We start from the raw sequence: 24,157 nt of genomic DNA on the forward strand, positions 1-24,157 counted from the left end.
CTTCTAGATACCAGCTGCATTGTCCCTGTTTCTGATTCCCATGGTATCAAAAATCCTGTGTTAATTCAGACCATAAGCAAACATAAAAACAAATGATTTATAATATTATTAGTAGGATAGTTCAACATTCACGTCGCAAAGATCGTAGAGTACCTATCTCTATTAATTAACTCATGTCAAATTAGTGTCACTGTCAACAATCACAGCCGTCACAGAAGGGCACAGTACTGTGTTTGTCAAGAATATGTCTGCCTGATTCTTAGTTTATTTTATTCTAGATCTTCATCTTCTCTTTTCTCTACAATAATATATTTCGTTGATAAGTCAGGAACGAAGACCTCTATTACCTGTGCATTTTGGTAAATGCTTCCATAATATTTGGATAAACAAATTTTATGAGATAGATAAAGACAAAGGACAACTGTTTTTTTCCATCCTTACTAATTACAATATCTTTAGTAGGCGTTGAATTTAACGTGATTGATTATTTTTTTACCTACTATAGTTAACCATTCAAAAATAACCATATGCTCTTCGTCTTAACTCAATGAAGTTGTACTGCGTTTTCACTTCGGACATAAATGACGATGTTGTATAATTGTCTTCATAGTGAAATATACTAAATAATAAATAGATTTTACTCATCTTTTGCAAAAAATTTTAGGTTTTATATAAATGGCAGTTGGCTTTGAAATGTAATGGGGTGTTTACACAGCAAAAAGGAAACTTCAGATTTGCATCCCAATGTGTTTCGCGTTGTAAATATTGACGAAAATGGTGCCGATTTGTGCTCCGGTCAGTTGGAGATTACAGAGTCTGATATAATATTGTATAGAGAAGGCAGAGACTCTACTGTGTGGCCTTTGCATTCATTGAGAAGATATGGATTTGAAGGGGACATATTCAGCTTTGAATCAGGTATATTCCACAATAACATTGCTATTTTAACAAAACTGTTGTTGTTCAAGTTAGGTTCATTTTTTTCTTCTTAATAAACTCATTACATGAATAAATTTACTAAATAATTTGTGTCAATACTTTTAGGTAGAAGATGTGAGACTGGGGAAGGCATATATGCATTTAGATGTCGAAGAGCATCTTTATTATTTCGCACACTACAGCAACAAATTCAATTACGAAATGTGATCCATGATTCTGTACCATATCCTGTATCAAGATTAACTCCATCTCCTCAAGGCAGGCAAACATTGCAGGCAAGTGTAGTTCATCGTTCTTCTATAGATAATGGCCAACCTGATAATACTCGACCTGTGATGAACAATAATTTACCGAGCATTATATCTAATGCACAAGTTGCACGAAATGTCTCTCAGTCTCCAAGATCACCATCCAGTGCAGATATTTTGGAAGTGATGCCTCTGTATCCACGATCTCAATCCAGTACAAATCAAGTCACCAATGTCTATCAATTAAGAGATTTTAAGAGGGAACCCAATAACAATCAGGGTGAAAGTGCACTGGAGAACCGTGCCCCAGATAATAGGCATGTTTACTCAAATGATATCAATAGAGATTTAGCAATTCTGCGCAATACTCTGCGTCAAGAAACTGCTTTGAACACAATGAGAGACATTGAAGATGAAACCAGATTCCTTGAAAGTAGATACATGAATGATAATAGTTCCAACAAACAGATTAACAGTCCTCTCTCACCAACATTGAGTAACTCTAGTGAGCATTATGCACAATTAAGTTTGGAACAACAACAACAACAGCAGCAACAACAGTACCAACAACAGCAGCTGCTACTATTGCAGCAGGAATCTGCCAGGCTCTATATGAACATTGTTCCCAATGATTCTAATCTACCAGATATCAGTAAGAATGATACTGTTCCTACAACTCCATTGACACCTAAACAAGTGGAATATTGCAATCTAACGGTAGGGAATAAACCAGAGATATTAAATACATATGCAAACTTATCTCTAGGTGATTTGGGTGAAAATGCGAAAAATGCCAAACAAATATTAAGCTTCTCTGCACCAAGTGAACACAACCAAAAATTTTCTGAGTCTGATACATTCACATCCATGTCACCAGTGGAGGAACTGGAAGTTAACTACGCGATATTGGATATTGATTCCAATAAGGAAATAGTTAAGATGACGCGAGATTTAACTTCACCTGAGAGCCAGTCCTTCAGCAGTTCAAAAAATGAAAGTGTTGCTTCATGTTCATCACAGCCTCGTGGTCGTCTCATTTCACAGTGCAGTGTAGAAAAAGTGAATCTTACCAACAACTCCACAGCTGCGCCATCAGCTGCCATAGGATACACCACAATTGATTTCGATAAAACGGTTGCACTGACATCTGTAGCTTCTGGAGCAGATTGTGATGGAGATGGTACTCGAAAAACTAGGCATAATTCATGTAATATTATTTGCGGAAGTCCAGCTACTAATGACAAAAACAAAGTAAATAGTTAATTTCAGAGCTCTGCACGATATGTTTGAGGTATATACTACTAATTATGATAGCAGTAACCATCAGCAGCATATTGAATTCAAATTAGTATCTTAAAGGTATGCACAAATTGATTTATAGACATTTACTATCAGGATTTTTGTTTTTTTTTGGGAAGACTTACTTTTTTTTTGTAGTGATACACCTAATGAAGATAATATTATATCTTTTACTAAGTAAATTAAAGCTGTAACCATATGTATAGTTTATAACTTTATATGTATATAGTAAGGATGCAAAGTATCCTTGCATATTCGTAAAAATCTATTAGTGGAGGAAATTGAAAATGCCTCAAAATGTGTAAGGTCGGCCTAAGCATGACATTAAACACGCTATACTAGTAGATTTATTAAAAGCTGCAAAAGAGGCTAAAGAGTAATGATTATGATATGACATAACTAATGAGCTGGCAAATTGTTATTCTTAATTTAATTCATGAATAGTAATAAAAAAGACAGCAACATACTGTAGTAAGTATACAGTGCTTTATGTAGTTGGAAGTGTGCTCAGCTCTGTGGGTACATGAATTAATTATTTTGCCTATTGTAAAACATATCTTTATGGATTTTCTCAATTTATGTACCTATAATAATATTCTTGCCACAAAATGAGATGTCCAAAATTCCTGACCATTAGAGAATTATACAGCTTGGTTAATATTTTCTTGTGGCAATCCATCGGTTTTTGTAAAAGAAAATAAAAAATAATGGTTGAAAATATTAGCTAATTTTGTCTATCATAATATTCCTATGTATGTTCTATTTATTTGTTATATTTAGACTCTACATGATCATTTTTAAATATTATTTTAGGCAGCCTATAAATTATAGATAATATAATTTAAACTTAAGGTACATTATGTAATGTATACATTTATGATCAACAATAATGTGTTCAGTGTACTCATTTATTAGTAGTTCCTGCTTACAAGTAAACATATTGCATTTTATTGCCAAAGTAAATTTATCCAAACATACTAGTTGTATCTAGGAAGTTATTAATACAATTAAATGATGTGTATGTGCAATCTTAGTGACATAGATCCAAAACTTGAATTATTACATAGTAATTAGTAAATTAATAAATAATCAGATATAAAATAACAGTATGACATAGAATAAACCAAAGCAAACACTTTCATGTAAAACAATGTCATTGTATAGATGTAGCAAGTGTCTGTTGTATTAATGTTAGACCTCTGTTGTATTGATCTCTCTACTTTTTCAAACGCAAGCAAAGATTTATCATGGATTTATCATATCTAGACCACAGGAAATTTCGGATTTAGGGATGGATATTTAAAAATGAAAACAAAAATGTGTCACCTATTTTTAGAGTACAATAAAGATTGTATAATTACTTATTTTTTGACGTATGTAGTGGTGATAATGGTCAACAATGTATTTAGTGAATAATAAAATGTGCGATTTGAGATAAGTGACGAATTAGTTGTAATAGTAGGTAGATTAAGCGCTTTGTATGTCTAATTAAAATGTCGCAAAAGGTTGTAAATATTTTGGAATAAGTAAAAATATGTGTCGTATAGGTAAATAGTTGTTGATCGTTGTGTAACGGAACTGGCAGGCCAATGCTTAATAAAAAAGGTAATTACCTAATTAACAAAGATTATTAAAGATTAATTTACATTAGCGCAGAGTTGAAAAGCATCGAAGTGTCAATGTGAAATATCAACATAGCAAAACACCCTTATCTCTGCACTGTAATGTACATTTTCTTTTGGGATAAAACGCACGTTATGTTATGTTATGCACGCTACACACCTTATGATTTAACTGTACAGTCCGACTTCGACAACCAGTTATAAATTGAACAGTTTTATTTATTGTTGATTCTATTTAGTTAAATCTGTACAGTTCAACTATTTGCTTTACATATCTTTGAGTGAAATTACTATGTTAACATTTCAGATTGATGAATTGATACTAATATGAATTACCTATTAAAAATAAAATGCACTCTATAAAAATAAACAAATAATGAAAATCACTAAAATGATTTCGAAAGAAATTTAACCGTTCAAATTTTGTTCAATTGGAAACTAGACTGGGAACTTAATAGTAAGTTTAAATAACATTTTTTAATGAATGAAGACTGTTTTGTCAGTGTAATCTACGTCCATCTGTTGGAGCGATCTTTTGATTTTCAAATGGCCTCTTTAGGGAATCAGTAAATCGTTCGTGGAACGGTAATGGTGATGTTCTAACGTGTGTTGAATTATCATTGAATGTATGTAGTAGTAGATACTTTGTACCAAAAACAAAAACCATATTATATTTTGTGGAAGTAGATTAAATTAGCAGATAAGTTGTTATAGCGCTAAATATAATTTATTGTCGCTTTTTGTGAAACTGATCGTTATCAGTCGTATATTGCGGTGCATGTAGAGAGCCTTTCCAAATGTCGGTATTTAGAACGTCTGGCGCACCCTGGACTATCAACCTTGCCATAATATTGGTTGATGACCAATCTCTACACCATGACATGAACTGTTCATGTCTATGTGTCGCTTTAAAAGTTTAACGAACCAAAGACTTTTATATCAGCTATGTTCATTTTGTATTTTTTTTTACTAAGTATTTGACTGAACTGTTCAAAGATGGTAAGACATAAGGATGAGGATGTGGTTAGATTTAATGTTACTTGAAGTGTGCCATCTGGGGCCCAAGACTGCAGTTTACATGTTCGTCATTCCGACACGCCAATTGCCATGGCGGACTGGGCCCTGAAGTAGACAACTAATATAAGTGTAGCTATTATTATATAAATCAAAAATATATATTATTTTAGAGATGTTGTGTATTTAATATTATGTTTAGGTATGGATGTACCTAGTAAATTATATTGAAATATTGATTTGAAGATATAAGAATCAAATGTTTAAGAAGAAATATAAGTTCTTATTGATATATTTTGTTTTTTTTTATGTACCTTCTACTTACTATGTAAGATGTATTCCATATGAGGTAATCAGTTATCAAGTAATCAGCCGAGTGGTTAGCTATTAAATAGGTATAAAAAGGGCAAAGGGTAGTGCCTGTCTTGACTTCTCAGATTTTGGAATAACATCCAGTACAAGTAGGTTCACCCTTCATTACATGTGTCTTTATAATATAACAGGCGAAAAGTGGGTTTTACATCTAATCATGGACACCATCAGGAAATGCGGGAGTTTTTTATTATTTCGATGATTTTAAATAAACATATTTCGTTTTCAACAATACATATATCTTTATTAATATTTTAAATCGAAGATAATATTGTACAGGAACTTATTAGGTAAAGCTTAATTAAATTAACACTTAATTTATAATATTAGCGTAGTTACGTAATTAGTATCACAATAGATAGGGCCTGAATGTTGCTAGATACGCCACAACTGTAGCACACGACACCAACGTCCATGAGCAGAGTAGCCGAATGCCATCGTCACCTGAAATACAACAACAGTGAGAAATCACAAGCAACACACTTCATTACTTAGTAACCGGCGCCGCCCGTAGACACTCAACACTACAGGAGTTACAAGTGCGCTGCCGGCGGCTGGGATGGAAAAGGGGCTACGGTAAACTCATCATTCAGGTATAATGATCTTGATATAGATGTGATGATTGATGACGTAGATTTATAATGTGGGGTTTTGAATATCAGGCAAATATCAATATAATAATTAAAAAAATACCGTGTTATTAGCTTTAAAGTTTCGAGATTATCATTTAAAATAGGACAAAATAATATACTTGGATATTGATAATATTTCATTTCATTTACATAAAATATGTCTTGAACGGAGGTGTTAGAAATGATGAAATAGACGGTAATATAGTAACCTAACCAAATAAGGCCTATGCCCCAATAAAGCCTATTTTGAAAATTTCCCTCTTCCCGATGTCAAATGGTCGCCAAAGTTTGTAGAAGTGTGCATGCACATTACTTAACTAATTTGAGCACAGCAAGCAACCCGTGCAGCGATTATGTTGGAACCTACAGACGAAAACAATCACGACGTGGAGCGCACTTTAGTTTTTATAAAATTCGAGTAGCGTAAACTGTTAGTATTTTTATATTTATCAGTATACGACGTGCCGTGTTTTGTCTGTATGACAATTATACATTTAGCCATCACCTCACATTAGTGAAATAGCTATAATATCGGTGTGTTTCATATAATCGTTGTTTTGTTTACCTATGTGCCATGTCCTAATAAAGCCTACAAAAAAAACGTGTAGGCCTTATTACGGCATATTTGTTTTTCAGTAATTTCATAGAAAACGGATCACCAGCTTCTGTCAAAAAGAAAGCCAATGGATTTTGCAAAAGATGGAAAACGCTGTTAAAATGGTAGAAAGGGGTAAACGGGGTGAATAGATACAGAAAAGGGGTGAATGGATATCGGGAAATTCTTCATAGTATCTATTCACCCTTCGAATTTTATGCACCCTGTTTTACCCGGTAGGCTGCTGCAGCCAGATATAACTTCCAAAGAAGTACGCATCATCTAAAGAGTGGTTTCCACTACACGAAAGCTAGGTCGGTCGCTAAATTGGCTACAGAACAAGAAGTTATTCTCATTCGTTTGACTGATGCTGGGGTACCGATGACTTCAAAGATGTTACTTGGGTATTACATGATGAGAAACTCGTTTAGCCTGATGTATAATGACCAAAATTAATTAATAAGATCTCATTACATTTATTATAAGCATTGACAAAGTTTTGTTATAATTAAGAAGTTGAATACTTACTAGTTTTTATTGAGGCCTTATTAAGACATAGGGTTCCCAATAAGGCCAAAGTGACACTTTAGTTATCTGTGTTTACAAAATTGTAATTTTTGTTTCTAAAGCCATTTTGATTCCATTATTACAAAGTTTAATAAATAAATATAAGATTTTGAAATTATCAGCCTATTGTCATTTTAAATCTACGAGCTAGGCGGTAATAAAAATAAGGTAGGCCTTATTTGGTTAGCTTACCTTACTATTATTGTGATAAATATTATTTACACATTGGCGTCTTTTTGTCATTTGTGAGATTTAGGTGATTAAAAACCCGTAATCTGTAAAACGTGTGAAACAAATGTTCAAAAAATAAGTATACTTACAGGTAACCTAAACACGCTGAATGTAGTGAAAATTATAGGAATTCCCCCAGAGAGAAATATTAATACTACAGTGGTGTTTGCTTTGCAATGTAATGCAATTTACAAACAAACCACTATTATAAAATTGGGCCATACTGTCATTATTACTTATTAAAAAAAATATTTAAAAAGCCATTCCAATTAAACAGAAGCAAATTATTGAAATTAATATTAAGTCAGAATAGGCCTAGTGGTACAAGCAAATACCAAACTTGTTATAAAATTCCAGGCATACAACATCCAACCTACCACGGTTATAGGATATTAGATCTAGTGTAGGTAGTGTATTGTCATTATACATATAGATATTTTTATAAGTACAACGTATTATATTAAAAAATATCGATAATTGTCTTAATATAGAATAATGTTACACTATGTGTAAGTCAAAAGCACAGTAAATCGAGATTTTTTATGTCCATTTGCTGTGTAACTTTTTTATTCACGCAACAGCCCTCCAATTGTATAGGTACTTACACATAGGTAACATAATATTTTTTGTTAGGAAGAGTTTATCAGGGTACATGGACGTAGCCAGGATTCTCGGATGGGTAAAATAACGAAATATTTACATAAATTAAACTTTATAAGGTAAAATATACTATGTGTAGTAAATATGTGTATAATAGTAAATAAATAAAATAGAAATGTGAATACACATTAGGCGTACAGTATTGTTTATTTATCAATAACTTCAGTTTAGGTTTGAAGAGTGTGGACTGTGTTCTTGCGTTCCTACATAGTTTTTCTATGACTTACTGTAGTTTTGCAAGGAGTTGTGCGTAGGATCCGGCTCGGTCGAATTGTCCTCGGGTAGCTCAGTTGTGGACGACGCGTCGCGGCCTGGCGTCGACCATTACCAACAACGTTAGTACACAGACAACACACAGTGGCACGCACTACTCTACAACCAGCCACCATACTCAATTACTCTACCTCTCACTGATTAACGTGTACCACAAAAACATTGCTCCTAGAATATCCTGCATTGCAATACAATGACTATATTATTTTATCAAAATGTACATGTGTTATGTTTATCATTGCAAAAAAAAAAAAACAAACTGAATAACTAAACTCAATATGTGACATAATGAGTTGGAAACATATCAATATCTTCAGACAAACTCTAGGACAGAACAAAGGAAGGCTTCTTTGAACTAAGTCACCTTCGATCAAATATAATTGTTTTTCTTAAAGAAGGTAAGACATTTTCCAACTTATTATAACGAACTTTAGACCATGAGGAAATGAGACATGAATTCTGCAGTTGCTTTTGAATATTATGCTGTTACTCACCATGCTATTGAATCTAACATAAAACTTGTATGGATAATTGTTACAATGCAGTCTTTAATGTGGATGTTAACCGTTCGTATAGATGAGTAATGCAAAAGTTACTGCCACTTTAAATACTTAATCAAAAGAACACAATGTGAAGACGTTCCAAAGCAACACTTGTGCGACATAGGTAAGCATGTTGATGCATTCAATTTTATCGCTATAGTGGCCTACGTATTTTAAATAAAAGAGTATACAAAGTCTGTCGTTTCTTACATACCTACATTTATACTTATCGTTACATACCTGGAGGGACGTATGACTCGGTGACGGCATACCGCTTATGTTCTAAGGCGGTGTACCAGAGCTCGCATCGTATCTCACCGTCGTCTATGCCTGCCGTACTTACAGTGGCGTTAGCGTGTATGTTATAAAATCCATCGTTATCGCTGTCTTCGACACTTTTGCTTATGTTCAGTTTTTCCCTGAAATCATAAAATGTTTCATGAAGATATATGTATATAACTTACATATCCAGTAAGCTGCTACGTAGATCTAAACTAGACACAAAGTATTTTATTATGTGTCTTATAAGATAGGTATAGCGGCAGATTAATCAAACTATCATTATCACTAAAGGAAATTCGGTGAAACCATTTACCCTTGAAATATGATGCTCATGTCTGGCATGGGTGCGATATCTTCAGTATGACATTCTATTAACAACATGTCGTCGTCTTTGTCATCTGCCTCATTACTTATTAACGTGTAGTTTATTACCGGGCCTTCTACTAACGCTGGAACAAAATAATATTCATGGTTAGCGATTAGCTGAACAACTAGCTGCTGCCCAACGTGTCACCATCCCCAATTCTCCAAAAGGCAACGCACTCGTTCGGCACTTCTCTAGTGTTACGGGCCACCATGGGCGACAGAGATTGCTTACTATTCAGAGCCTTTAGCCAAATTTCACTTAGAGCTTGTTTACAAAGAGAGTAGAAAACTACATAAAATAGATTGACTTGGCCATTACATGAAAACACAAGTATACCTTCCTACTTTTGTTGACATTTCTCGTATTATATTGTTTAGTCTATTTAATGATTACGAATTACGATGGTCTATTGCATAATTACGTGTGATGGCCGAGTCGATCTATTTTATTTAAAACGTAAAGTAAATGTGATATTCATATGATAACAATTTACATAATAATTTAAGACAGAAGGTCCATTAAGTAGGGACTCTCATCTCATTGATCATAGGGGATCTCACAATTTTTTTCGGTAGGAAAACTGAGGACTTGGGTTGAGTCTTCTACTCCTTCGGTAGACGAGCGCTAAAGCGGCCTTTCGATCTATCTCACGAAAAAACATAAAGGAAAGAAAACAAGCCTAGCATAGGACACATTTTAAAGGGCCCGCAAAATCTAATACATTGCAAACACATTTTAGATCGTCGACGATCGTCCATATAATGTTTTAATTCAAAATTTTAGTGTGACACTTACAGTAAACAATAAGTTTTTCATGTTTCCTTACTTCGTCGATGTTTGATACTTCACACTCATAAGTTCCAGAATCCACAGGGTTCACATCCAATAACACGATGGAATCATTTTCTTTTATCTCTGGAAAATTAATAAAAAATTAAGAAAGGATTTATTGTTTCACTATTTTCTGCCAGCGGTTTCGCCTGCGTTCCCAAGTTTAAAGTGAAGCTTGTGCCAGATTAAATTCTACCTCTGTTCCAAATGTCATCCCTGCTATTTTGACGTGATTGAGTAACAACAACATACAAACAAACTAATAATCTTGCGTATTTATAAGCTAATTTATGTTTATTTCGACTATCGGCCATACAGTGACAGCGTCCGGTCCACTGGGTGTAACCTAACATTCGACAAAATATATTATTTGCAGTTGGTACAGTAACCGTGTCTAGGGATCGAGTCGCACAATTAAGTTTTTAAGGACAAAAGTGTCCAGTATGATGCCCAAGATATTAAAGTATCGGACCAGTAGTGTAATGCTTGAACATACAGACATTTTTTTTAAACTATGGCCCATAACATATTCACCAAATGCCTACTGGTGCAACACTATTTTATCGTAACGGGTAAGTAGATGTAATTTCAAAGTAAAAATATTAAATACCTATTTGACTCGTATTATCGTGACGGACTTGGGTCTCGGGGGTATGTCCAGATATTCGTTGGTATATCAGCTTCTTGTCGTAACTGGAACCGGACTCCGGCGTCCACCACCACTTGATGAAGAACGCGACCTCCTGCTCGTCCGCGTCCAGTTCATACTGACATTTCAGTTCAGCATCGTTACCCACCTCCACAGCGCTGGGCACCACAAATTCCTTTATCGATAGTTGGTGGCTGCCTGAAATTTAGTTTAAATTTTTATGTTAGAAAGTAAAAATAATAGCTTCGAGAAACAGATGCCACACGTTGAGCGCCCCAATTTGATAAATGTAATTGGGATTATGACCCAATTGCATTTATCAAATTTTTCGTGCTGTACGACTGGTTATCTAGCTCAGTATTATAACATTTATTTCACACATCATATCAACAGCCTATAAGTGCCCACAGCTGACCAAATGTGTCTTCTCGCACGGAGAAGGTTACAATTAGTCATTATAAGCCCAGGTTTACCTACTCATGATGTTTTCCTTCAACGTTTGTCAGTGTGTCAAAAAAAAAACTTAGAAAATACATATAACTCGAAAAAGTCACATTGCACTTGCCGTTGGTAGGTTTCGAACCCGCACCCTCAAGCATGAGAAGTGGGTGTCTTAAAACTCTGGCCATCACGACATTCTCATATTATTTAGTATCATCTATTGCATGTAGACAACATAATATAAATCTGTGCGTAAAGAAAATACTGCGAGAGGCTTATGTTTAGCAGTGAATTTAGGTAGATAGATGGAGGAAAACCTACCTATCGCATAATATCTTCAACGGGAATCGGATTTAGAACGTACAAGTACTTAAATCCAGAATAGTTATATTCATGGTTTACGTTGAAACATAGCTAGGTCATTCGTCACAGTTGGCAAGCAGATTGTTGGTCGCAGTAAAATGTTATGGCGTTCCTTTGAAACTGCTCTTCCAAGGTTGTCCGTCACCGGCCTAAGGTGAAGTTCAACACAGATTTAGATTAGGCAACCGTGGGTACCCGATCGGTCAGTCGACATTGAATGGCAACTTATTATACCATAGAACTATACATAGTTTCGTATTATTGATTATTGACTATTAGCTAACTGTAAATATTTTACAAAACAACTTCGTTACAAATTACTAGTGTTTACATTACATAGGTATCTACCGATTCATGTTTTGGCTACAGTTCCGAGCGTCTAGCTAGAGTAGGTACCTGATTGTTTTATTGTTGTTGCATTGGATATAAAAATTTAAATTGACGGTTAGTAGTCCGGTCAAATTAGACCAAAAAATTAGGGTGAAATTACATAAATTCGCAACAAGCTGAATTTCGGTACAATTGTTCAAAACACGATTATAAACAATAGCTGAAAGTTCCCCATCATTCCCGTGTGTGGAAAAAAAGTTATTCAAGGTCAAATGTCAAAAAAATTAGTTTTTCGCGATTTTCAGCAAAACGGTAAGTTTTATCAGAAAAATACCTCAGACTAAAATTGTAGATCATTAAATTATCTATAAAAAAATATATCAATACTTTTTTTCTCACTCTCTTATTTTAAAAGTTAGAGGGGGAGGGGACACACATTTTTCCACTTTGGAAGCGTCTAACTTTCAAACGATTGATTTTGACGAAAAGTGGTTTTAGGAACCTTAATGTCTTTTTTAAAGACCTATCCATAGACACCCATCACGGATATGTAAGCTGAAAAAAAAATTTTTTTGAATCAGTTCCATGTATGGAGTGCCCCCCTTTAATTTTTAAATTTATTGTTTTTTATTTAAAATTATAATAACGGTTACCGAAATACACCATCTTACAAAGTTTCAACTATGTAGGCCCAACAGTTTCGGAAATAAATGGCTGTGACATACGGACGGACGGACGGACGGACAGACAGACAGACATGACGAATCTATAAGGGTTCCGTTTTTTGCCATTTGGCTACGGAACCCTAAAAAACGCGCTAAGTACACTACCTCATAGGTGGCGTGGAAACGTGTGCATTTTATGACAATTGCAACTGTTACAACTTTTTACACTGCGATATCTCCGAAACGGTGTCTCGTGAGAAAAAAGTATTGATATATTTTTATAGATAATTTAATGATCTACAATTTTAGTCTGAGGTATTTTTCTGATAAAACTTACCGTTTTGCTGAAAATCGCGAAAAACTATTTTTTTTGACATTTGACCTTGAATAACTTTTTTTCCACACACGGGAATGATGGGGAACTTTCAGCTATTGTTTATAATCGTGTTTTAAACAATTGTACCGAAATTCAGCTTGTTGCGAATTTATGTAGCATCAAATGTCTAATTTGACCGGACTATAGTGGGATTACGATCTTTATGATACTCATCCGCGGAACTACTAGGGTGGACAATAAATCTGCATTATCTAAGAGTTACGAACACACGATGATTATTCTGGGTTTATTTTTAGGAGCCACATTGCTCACGCGCTGGAGTTTACAAGACCGACCCACGCTAATAATTTTGACTTTAGAAGAAAATAGCGAGGTCCCTTGTTCTCAGTCGTTAGGCTGGAATTATTTTAGGTATGACAAGCGCGATGTATACTACATAGTATAAACATTGCATTGGTGGCGCTGCACTTTAAGTGCCTATGAACCAACTTCCGCATATAAACACCTAACGAGGTCGCTCTTCCATTATGTTTATAATTCCAAAATGTTTGACTTTGCATCCATTCCTTTATAAATTTTCTATAAATAATTTGTTGTAGGAAATTAGGTCATATCCCAATGAATAAGAAACTATCTTGGCTAACCTTGAGGCGGTCCGGGAATGTTAAAAATACCTCCGCGACCGTAGCGCACGCTCTGTCGATTTGAACTATTCAATAAAATCTTACTTAGTTCAACAAACTACAAAGATATATCATAATACTGTAGAATTGTAAGATGTTTACATATAAATCATATCTGGTACATAACCAATCCTAAAGGAAATAAGATATTAGACAAATATTAGCCGCGTAGAGCGCGCACAAAAGCAAATTGCATACAAAAGTTTGTCTTCCTGTGGTGTTATGATTGGATGAGTCATGAGAACTAGATCAGGGATCTGAGCGATACCACTGTAGATACATGTACCTACAGTAGTTACATGTATCGACCTTCCTGTTGATCTTAGGGTAACCTATCCTGTGATATGACCAAATAGAGCCTTACAAATTAATTTACAATCTGGACCAGTGGCGTCAAATACTATTTCTTTTTAAATTTTTAATATACTAAATATCTTTAAAAATAAACATCAACCATTCAATAAACACATATTTTTGATGCACTACGATTTTATTTATCAAAACACAATGAGAAATTCGAAAACGACACTTAGATGTTTGAATAATAAATAATTATGAAATATAAACAATGGACCAAAATAGGGACGGGTGCCGACGGGATGGAGACGTTTTCATGAGTCATGGTGATAAAGGCAGCTGCAGAGCCGTGGCTGCTTACCTGCGAGCAGGCAGAGCAGCAGCGCGCACGCGCGGAGCGGCGCGGCGGCGGCGGACATGGCGCGGGCGGGACAGGTGCGTGCGGGCGACGCGCCGCGTGCGACTGACTGCCCGCCGCGGCCGCCGCGCCGCCCGCCCTTCGAACCATCAATTGGCCTTGAGTCCGCAGGAGATAACCACTAAATTGTACTCAATGATACGTGAAGAAGTATAGCAGGACCTCATTGTTGTGTCAACTACGTGCGAAGGTAATTGCCACAACATCCATAACGTCATGTTTATCACATACGAAAGTACCTTCTTATAACAACTCAATCATTTCGTCGATGTGGCCGCATCTATCTACATAGTACAGTTACACTTTAAACGAAGACGACTTATCCGATCAATTTATTAATGATTCTAGACGTCCGCAATCTGCATACTTTGCACGTACGTACTATCTATACCTAACCAGTAGGCAGATAGATACTATTTTGTAGTTGGATAGAAACATAATTAGATCTCTATTACAATAAATATTATAATACATACCTTTTAAGATGTTTAAATACTGATGTTTTTCAATGTGTAGTAAATTGTGGTAAATAAATTAAAATAAGTAATTTAATAAAATATATTTGATACATTATCTATACATTTATGCATATAAATAATTATAACTTAGTTATATTTCCTTATTATAAAATGTAATATACAAGCAGACTTATCAACTACACCAATCAGTTGAAAGATACCTTTCCATTCTGTATTACAGTTGTATATTTATCGGAATGTGCTATATGTCTAACTACAGTTCTTACTGATTTTCTTAAATAAATAAAAACACTTGCTGATGACAGTATAAGGTACACTTTTGTGACATATGAAAAATATAATTTTGGTTTAACGGCTTATTCATGTAACTGTTCGACTAGTTTCAAACTAAGTCAGGGGCTGATATTTATGACCAGCATTGCGATATAATGTATTTCAGATTATGTAATAGAAAACGATGTATAAATATGAATAATACATGTAGTGGTAAAGTTGAGGTGGTTGTTCTATAGATTGAAGTGTGAGAGCAGTCGGTCGCTGAAGGTGATGTGTTTGAAGAGCGAGGGGTGCGAGTTGGCGCGGGGCGGCGGCCTGCTGGCGCGCGCGATGGCCACGGTGTCGCGCAGGCGCGCGCGGGGCACGTCGCCGCGCAGCCACACCAGCCGCACCAGCTGCTCCTCCGACATGTCCGGGCACTTCGCCACCACGCTGTGCAGGTCCAGCGACAGCATCTCCACGTCCTGGCAGCGCAGCACCTACACCACACACACACTTAGCAATCAATCACCATACATACAATACGGTATTGTGGCTGTACATACAACTGTTTCAGGCGATACTGGCCCATATGTTAATACATAATACGGAACCACGGACTAATGGGATAAGGCAGAGTTACATGTTTATGTTCAGTTATATGCATACTACTACAGCAAGTTCAGATAAAGACAAGTATCGAACCCACGACACCTAGCGCAAGAATCTGTTTCACAACTATTGTATTCTTACAATAGTTACAGTTAGGTACAATCAATATGTTGGCCTTCCATCTCCACAGCCGTTATAAACGACCGAACTATTCATAAAACGAATGTTTCATTCCTATAATTATACACAAACTGATTTAAATAGAACATGATATAACTTCGGTTATTTATCACCTACTACATATCATACAGGGTTAAAGGGTAAGTCGACCTAAATCACTGACACTGATACTCCTTCTGAAGTGAAGTGAACCAGTTTGTTTTATTTTGTTATCTGACTCAAGTTAAATTTGAAGCTTAAATATCGATATTCTTATTACTACCTTGTAGTACTTTATCGATGTTTTGGCAAAGAATTCAAATTATTCCCTATCATGTTATACCTTATCAGAAAGCTGAAGAATTGTAGATATTTTAACGCACATTTGCAGCACAGTTGTCATAGACTTTTTTAAATATCCCACAAAGAAAAACAAGCACATTTTACGAAACTTCACAGCACAGTTGTCATAGACGTAGCTTCTTTTTCAATATCTATTTCTTGTGTATCTAACAAGCCTTATGGTAGGAAAACAAGTTATACCCATATTCGCAGAAATAAATGAATTTGAATTTGAAATTTATTTATTTTTTTTTTAACATTCGATCGTCTGCTACGACTCAGTTGGTACAGTTATTTACAGTTTTAGTTTTTAAAATAATAAAGCAACTAATGTACTACACAAAAAAGCAAAAACAAAACAAAATTTAGCCACCAAAGACAAAACAAGGGAGAAATAGCCAAAAAAATGGGAAATTTTATCAAAAAAGTTAAAATGCCGATAATTTAAAAACGGTTAAGTTTGGGATATGGGGTCCCATGGTCAAATCAGTCAGGAATGATGTAAACTATCACGTCTTAAAGGATTTAGGTCGACTTACCCTTTAACCCTGTATATCAACAGTGGTAAAGAAATAAGTTACATACGTATATTTGTAATACCCAGCCCTATGTGAATTAGATTTGAAATAAAAAAAAAACATATGTATAAATAGGGTAGGAAATATAGTCAATAAGTCAAATCCTACAGATGTTTTAATCGGGCATATGTTTTACAGAAAGTAAAAAAGTAGTAAAGTAAAGAATTTACCTCTGCCAGCATACTGATGACTTCAAAGGGCCAATCTACATTAACTCCCTCTGGTGCTATTTTCTTAAAGAACGATCTGATTTGATTCGCCTCCTTGACTATTTTAGTGGCAGCTTGCTGGGCTTCCTCCACGTTTTTGAAGGCCACTTTCTTGGACAACATTGCTGTAATATATTTCTTATACACCAAGTTTTGAGCTTCGTTTATAACATACTCAAAATTTTTATCTCTCAAATGATTGTAGTCTTGGAAGTAATCGTCGAGTGTTATACAAATAGTGTCCACTGGTATGGTGGACGGCAACCATTTCGCTGTAAATAGGTCATCAAAGTGCACTTCCAGGTCAAGGAATGCTTCCTCAAGAAGAAATTGGGCAGCTTCGTCTCTTAAATTCTGAAACAAATTAAATAGTTATAAAATTCCGAATTTATAGATCTTAATGAAAACATTAACCGCAAAAATACATACATGGGTGTGCTTATGAATGGAGATTGAATGAGAGTGTATTACATATTTACATAACAGTTAATAAAATCTAATTTCTTATTATACATCTTATTACTTGTTAAAAATGTGTGGTGATAGGTTCTCTATTTAAGTTTCATTTTCATTTCAGTTTCATTTTTAAGTTTCATAGTGAATAAAGAATATATTTTAATAAAATTAGATTATCTAAAACAAAAATAAGATTATAAAATAACCATATGGTATGTTAATTGTAAATTTGTAACAAATTTGTCAACCTGGAAGGAAGTGGAAAGCAACTTAACAAATGCGAATAGTTGTAGCAACCTTGACACTATCGAGCAACCGCGTATTTCCTAACCACTGCTTCTATTTAGTATATAAAATCATTGAAACAGATGAATCAATATCATTCAGCAACAGTTTGTCTAACCAATCATGAGGGGAAGCCTACTTGTGGCATTTGGCCTGGTAGCCATAGCTGCCGTCATCTCCGCCAGGGAGATTAGGGAGAAACGGGACGCCGACTTGGAAACCGCTGCGTCGCATGGTCATCACTGGGATAAGGGTGGCGGCCACGAACACCATGGCCACCATCACCATGACCATGGTGGTAAACACCATAAGGGACACAAGGGCCACCATGAGCACCATCACGGCAAGCACGGACACAGCCACCACGAGGGACACAAGGGACACCACGGCGAGCACGGCGGACACAAGAAGCACCACCATCATGACGAAGGCTACCATGACCACCACCACCACGGAGAGAAGGGCGACCACGGCCATGGACACGAAGAGCACGGCCACTGGCACAAGGGACACGACACAAAGGGACACCACGGCATCGATAAACATGATGAGTTCAAGAAGGACAAGCACTTCCACGACCACCATGGCGAGAAAGGCTTCCATGAACACCACGGCGGCCACCACCACGAAGGCGATTACAAGAAGGGTGGTCACTTCCACCACGGACACAAGCACGGCGGACACCACGAACACCATCATGGCAAGCATGGCCACCACGAGGATGGCGGTCACCACCACCACCACAAGGGACACCATGGCGAAGGCGGCCACCACGAGCACCACCACCACCACCACGACCATGGCCATAAGGGAGGTCATGAGGACCATAAGCACTGGGGACACAAGAAGGGCCACTAATCTGTTGCTCAACATACCTGGACTGATATTTGTTGATTTTATGTTATATATGAGTACATTTGTTATGTTCTTACACCAAAGAATAACATTTTCTATAAAATATTTGTGGAATTTTTATTTTTATATTTCCCTTTACATATGTCGAAGTTAATGTTAAATCATTCCGTCAAATGCACGAGTTGCTTTTCAAATCCTAAAGAGAACAGTCCCTACAGAAAGGAATTTAGGATTCTACTTACATTATGCATAGTTTTTAGCTTCCTGCCAAAAACTATGCATATTATAGTGTAGTAATCATCATCTGTACTTAGTAACTGTAACAGTGTTGTCAAGCGTTTTTGTTGTGGCCGACGCGACACGCCACTTGACCTTGGTCAGTCCGATGAGTTATTTACAAATGAAAATCTCACCGCGACATAAAGGACGTTGACTTATTATAAATGACCATGAATTTGTGATTGAAAGTGTATCTGCACTATTTTAGAAATTGATCACTATTATTGTAATATTGTGGTAGGACAGGAAGTAATTAGAATTTCCTATGCTCTTTTGACCTCTGGATAGAAATTTCTTATGAAACTCTCAGTAAGTTTGACAATATCGCAATAATAATATCTTTTTCTAAAGGTACTGACAAAGATACTGATTAAAAGCTATTCGGTATTTCATAAAAGATGAGCGCCAAAATGCGGAAAACAAACATTTCTGTCAATTGAGTAGCTCCATACAGATTTTTTTACCACCAACAAGCATGTGTAGTAGTTACCTGGAAGGTGTTAAGCATCTTATCGAACTTGGCCTCGGCGGGTGGGTCGTGTCTGCCAGCCGGCCAGTGCCGCGCCTGTGTCTGCTGCGCCAGCCGGACCATCTGCTCGCTGTTGTTCACGATCGTGATCATGTGGTGAGTGAAGTATGCCACGCGCGAACGATCCGCGAAGTGGGCGTTCTATTTACGATAAAAAAATACAATAAGTTTATGATTTACATTAAAAGCAGTAGTGTATTACACTACTCTACTCTTCGTTGTGGTTCAAAATGAACCTACAAAGTGTCATCTATATATTAATACGTGAAGCAAAAACTTTGTAATTCTTTTTACGAAAATTGCGCGGACGTAGGAGCATAAAATTTGGTACACTTATAGTTTATGTGTAGGAGAAGTGCATAGCGCTAATATTTTTCAAAAATAATGCTTATAAAGTACATTAAATCAATAAATAAAACATTACACACACATGCATAGTATCTGATCGTATTTGACAAAACGTCAAAATCGATAGACATTGCGATGATATTCTCACGTCTCATATGAAAAGAGTTTTATAAAAGAGTTTGAGTTAAATAAAAATTATCCTTCAACGTACGTTAAGTGGTATTGTAAATTAAATCATATATGGTCGAATTTCGGCCACTAGGCGACCACTAGTTTACCTTAAACTGTATGACTCCATCTCTGTACATATTCCCGTACCGTGTAACTTGATCAATACTAAGGAGCAATGCCTTAAACGTTATTTCTTTGCTTATAGTTTCAGTGACCTGCAAAAAAGTTACAATAGTCAGAATGGACAAAAAGTATGGAAAGTTGTTTATTTTTTTCTTAACCGTTCGTATCGTTTGAGTATCAAGTTCAAGGTTATATTGAGCAGTAAATTATAGGTAACTTTCGCAATATAACTAAAAAAAACTGCGTTTAAAAAACCGAAAAAAAAAAACTAAAATGCACAAAATTACTACTACTAGTCATATGTACTACCGTGATAATAGGTTACCCACCCACTGATAGGTTAATAAGATTATTCAATAAAACCTTAACAGATAATATCTTATACATATTATGGTACTTACAATTTTGTGACCATTAAAGTATATTAGGTATGTTAAGGGCTTGTGGCACCGATTTCTAATATTTTGTAGTTTAGTGACTAGTTTAGTTTTTATTTGTTTGTACTTTTTTGTTTTTTAAACACATTTTTTTAGTTTAGTTCAAGGCTATACAGACCCATAATGCTACTTATAACCCACGTGTGTGCAAATTTCTTATCAATACTAATTAATCATGGCCAGACACGAGGTTATTGCTGTAAATCCTCTAGGAGTTCCCTCGACTGCTTTCGGCTCCTTCATCATATCGACTCCAGGCTTATATTAAATTTTACAGATTCAAAGTACTATTACCTATAAGTGTGGGAGAGCCATGCATCGGCACGAATGGGCCGGCTCGAACGGATTGATACTACGGCCTCAAAGAAAACCAACGTGAAACACTAGCTAGCGCAAGCGTTGGATTACGTCGTGCGAGTGAGGTTACCGGAGGCCAAAGGTCTCTGGGGGTCGTGCGTAAAGTGCACTAGTTGCTTCTATAACTATAATTTCCAAAAGTTCTATTACCTATTACCAAGTTTGTTTTTATTTTCTTTTTCCCTAGTCATACAGTACAAAAAAATAGTTTGTCTTACCTGCAAGTTCTGGTCAATCATTTGGAAGATGATGACGGGCGCATGCGTGTGGTATGCGGTAGAATGCGACTCCACTTCAGGCGCGCGCTGCCCCGCCCACTCTGCTCGCTCTGACTCCAAAGTCTTCTCCATCCATTCCATATAGTTGGATTCCATTTTCTATAAACATATGACGTAATTATTTACTGTATCTAACTTGTAGTAAATAACTTTAAAAATGAGAGATACTAACCTGCAGGTATTCATCTTGTAACTTTTGCATTGTTTCCTTACTAAGTAAAGGTGGTAAAGTTGATACATCAATATTTAATTCTGAACTGCCCATTAATTCATTGCCAGGGTAGGTATTTAAAACCCAGGATAAAAGTGTAACATATTCATTTCCTTCTATCCCACCTGTAACTACATCTTGAAGCTGTAAAAATAATTTAAGTTTAAAGTGAATACAGAGGTAAAAGTCATTATGCATAATTTAGACTACTATGGCGCACAGGCATTTATGGCTTTTGGTTGGGCGTAAAAATATTCTTATATTAGCTGGCGGCCTGCATTCAGCGGCAAGGGGGTCTCAAACCCGGCCGCATGTGTGGATGCGCCACTACAATGAAAAGTCTAAATTATTATATTTTAAATACTAATACTTACACTTGCAGATAAACAAATGTGATACATATTGACATACTTGTTTACAATATCATAATGTGGTGGAAAGCAAGGTACACACAATGTTTTAACAACTCGCAAATCTTCTAGTATGAGTTGTCTAGTGAGTTCCAGATATCGTACCAACCACAGTTTGTTATTCTCGCGCTCGTCCACGCGTGTACCTTCTATACGCTGTGCTACAGCACATTCTAAAACTTCGAAGGCTTTGGCACGCCAGTTTTTAGGCCGGCCAGGTGGCATAAATCCAGTTTGACTTTGTTGCTGTAAATTGTGAACAGATTATAATTAAATTGAATAATCAGTAATAAATTAAAAGTAAAAAGTCATAAGGTGGTATTAATTTTAACCTGTAGTGCCATCTGATCCCTTTTCTCTTCCCTCTCTATAATTCTCAAGGCTGTCACAATAACTGTGGGCTCTTTACGAACAGTATTCAAAGTTCTGGCTAAAATCAGCTTTATCTGTTTCTCAAGCAAATTGGACACCATTTCAACATCTTCAAAATAAGCTTTTAGCATAATTTTGTCATGTGAAGATTGGTTAGGTAATCTATGCAGTTCATATAGCAGATCATCCCTGGAGTTTTCCAAATCATTTAGACACTGAAATGTAAGAAGTTACATAAATATTTATATCAAATTTTCCTATACTTATGTATAGCATTAGAGTAATGGCATAATATCTCAAAATATAATGATTATTCTTATTCTTACTTGATGTGCATGTAGAAGTTTCCCTTCTCCTATCCATTGTTTAGTTTTAGCCACACTCTCCGGCACAGTGAATATGTGTTTGAGACTGTCCATGGCAGTAACATACTGGGAATGACGAGAATCTTCTTCCCTTACTGCTTGCAGTGATGCTACCAGGGGAGGTACACTCTTTAATAGCTCTTCTAATTCATCCATCCTAGATAGTTGAAGGTAATCGAAGTTAAATTGCCATAGCTTATAAATAGGTCTTAAATACACTTTAGCATAAATAATTTTTATTCCTATATCTGGACATAATTCCTGTCTTTAACCTCTTGTATGCTCTTATATACTGATATGAGACAGTGGCACACAACAGAAAACACATTGGGTCTCATGTAGATCTGCCTTCTACTGGTTAGTACACATTTCTGTCATTTTATTTATGGAATACTATGTATGTGCCACAAGAGGAATTTAATTTTTATGTTCTTTTCTCTTCTTTAATATACAAGTAGGTACAAGGAGGTACAACTATTAACAAGATATAATTGATTTTGTGATTTATAGAATAGTAGATACTTACTTCAGACTGACTTGTTGCACATCTTCTAAGCACTCTTGTAACTGTTTCAAACCAACACTGACACCATCCAGCTTGCCTTGTACTGCTGATTTTAGTTGAGCTTCTATTGATGCCTTCTTGTGAGTTATTCTTTTCTTATAATGTTCCACCTACACATTCACATTGCGTTAAATTAATGTCAGACAGCAACAAGATTGTATGATAACAAATATAAATAAAAATATCAACATGCTAGGCTAAGTTGTTTAAGAGTTACAATAAACATTTTAATGTAAGATAATTGAAAATGTTGTGTGCTTCAAATGTGGCCTGAACAAATGGTTTTAATGAGTTTTTTTTTTCAGGAATTGATATCAAACGCCCACTTTTTAATAAATAGGCTGAGTTATTTGTATTATTTGAACAGAGTTCAAAATGTAGTTGAATAAAGGAAAAATAATGTAAAAATATAATAAAGACCAAACGATAGTGCTCTTTTTTTGTAAAATTGAACTTTTTTTTCTTACCTTTTCTAGCTGTCCCGGTCTCTGCATCATATTCATTACCATTTTTTCGGCAGCTGCTTTCGCCTCATCTTCTATTTCATCCATGGTACTCATTTTGGTAGTTAATTACAATTATTTCGCGCTACTTCAAGAACATTACAACAAATATATACGAATTATTTATTATCAATTCTAACAAGTGTTATGAAACGAAACAGTAGAAAATAAAGCTGATAGATAACTGTTGACATTGATGATTAATCAGATATGACATTATAGACATTGACAGTTAGATTTTGTCAATTCCATGCACAGAATGATTATAATAATTTCTCTGTTTTTATTAATTTCATCTATGCACTAATTGTGAAATAATGGC

General features: G+C 35.5%; 4 protein-coding genes across 5 annotated transcripts; 2 read left to right on the forward strand and 2 right to left on the reverse strand.

Moving 5' to 3' along the window:
* Positions 1-188: 188 nt before the first annotated feature.
* Positions 189-5,414, forward strand: LOC118281580 (uncharacterized). The gene is made up of 3 exons (XM_035602188.2): positions 189-359; positions 665-918; positions 1,045-5,414. Exons 2-3 carry the CDS (start codon positions 699-701, stop codon positions 2,448-2,450), a joined length of 1,626 nt encoding a protein of 541 aa, XP_035458081.1. The 5' UTR covers positions 189-359; positions 665-698; the 3' UTR covers positions 2,451-5,414.
* Positions 5,415-5,711: 297 nt separating this feature from the next.
* On the reverse strand, positions 5,712-14,753 carry LOC118281583 (uncharacterized). Of its 2 annotated transcripts, XM_035602190.2 has the most exons (7): positions 14,601-14,753; positions 11,085-11,321; positions 10,439-10,558; positions 9,590-9,725; positions 9,235-9,413; positions 8,407-8,490; positions 5,712-5,938 (listed from the first exon to the last, which is right to left on the reverse strand). In XM_035602190.2, the coding sequence occupies exons 1-7, from the start codon at positions 14,656-14,658 to the stop codon at positions 5,844-5,846; spliced, it is 909 nt and encodes a 302-aa protein (XP_035458083.1). In that variant the 5' UTR covers positions 14,659-14,753; the 3' UTR covers positions 5,712-5,843. The 2 variants fall into 2 exon arrangements, with proteins under 2 accessions (XP_035458083.1, XP_035458084.1); XM_035602191.2 differs by lacking the exon at positions 8,407-8,490.
* A 448-nt stretch (positions 14,754-15,201) lies between these two features.
* Positions 15,202-24,045, reverse strand: LOC118281579 (exocyst complex component 3). Its single transcript, XM_035602187.2, has 11 exons — positions 23,800-24,045; positions 23,294-23,442; positions 22,729-22,924; positions 22,363-22,617; positions 21,995-22,276; positions 21,582-21,764; positions 21,350-21,508; positions 20,322-20,429; positions 19,657-19,836; positions 17,253-17,645; positions 15,202-15,891 (listed from the first exon to the last, which is right to left on the reverse strand). The coding sequence occupies exons 1-11, from the start codon at positions 23,890-23,892 to the stop codon at positions 15,643-15,645; spliced, it is 2,247 nt and encodes a 748-aa protein (XP_035458080.1). The 5' UTR covers positions 23,893-24,045; the 3' UTR covers positions 15,202-15,642.
* LOC118281584 (histidine-rich glycoprotein) lies at positions 17,734-18,992 on the forward strand. The gene has a single exon (XM_035602192.2). It carries the CDS (start codon positions 18,156-18,158, stop codon positions 18,888-18,890), a length of 735 nt encoding a protein of 244 aa, XP_035458085.2. The 5' UTR covers positions 17,734-18,155; the 3' UTR covers positions 18,891-18,992.
* Positions 24,046-24,157: the final 112 nt, after the last annotated feature.

This window comes from Spodoptera frugiperda, chromosome 28, assembly GCF_023101765.2.
Source record: "Spodoptera frugiperda isolate SF20-4 chromosome 28, AGI-APGP_CSIRO_Sfru_2.0, whole genome shotgun sequence".
NCBI lineage: Eukaryota > Metazoa > Arthropoda > Insecta > Lepidoptera > Noctuidae > Spodoptera > Spodoptera frugiperda.

Coding starts and splice junctions, on each gene's coding strand:
- LOC118281580 (XM_035602188.2), top strand. CDS start 699: ATGGGGTGTTTACACAGCAAAAAGGAAACTTCAGATTTGCATCCCAAT. Junction 919..1,044: donor CATATTCAGCTTTGAATCAG/GTATATTCCACA, acceptor CAATACTTTTAG/GTAGAAGATGTGAGACTGGG.
- LOC118281583 (XM_035602190.2), bottom strand. CDS start 14,658: ATGTCCGCCGCCGCCGCGCCGCTCCGCGCGTGCGCGCTGCTGCTCTGC. Junction 11,322..14,600: donor GCTGCTCTGCCTGCTCGCAG/GTAAGCAGCCAC, acceptor ACTAAATTTCAG/GCAGCCACCAACTATCGATA. Junction 9,414..9,589: donor ATGAGCATCATATTTCAAGG/GTAAATGGTTTC, acceptor TTATGATTTCAG/GGAAAAACTGAACATAAGCA.
- LOC118281584 (XM_035602192.2), top strand. CDS start 18,156: ATGAGGGGAAGCCTACTTGTGGCATTTGGCCTGGTAGCCATAGCTGCC.
- LOC118281579 (XM_035602187.2), bottom strand. CDS start 23,892: ATGAGTACCATGGATGAAATAGAAGATGAGGCGAAAGCAGCTGCCGAA. Junction 22,618..22,728: donor AACTTCTACATGCACATCAA/GTAAGAATAAGA, acceptor CTTACATTTCAG/TGTCTAAATGATTTGGAAAA. Junction 19,837..20,321: donor ATGGAGTCATACAGTTTAAG/GTAAACTAGTGG, acceptor TATCGTAAATAG/AACGCCCACTTCGCGGATCG.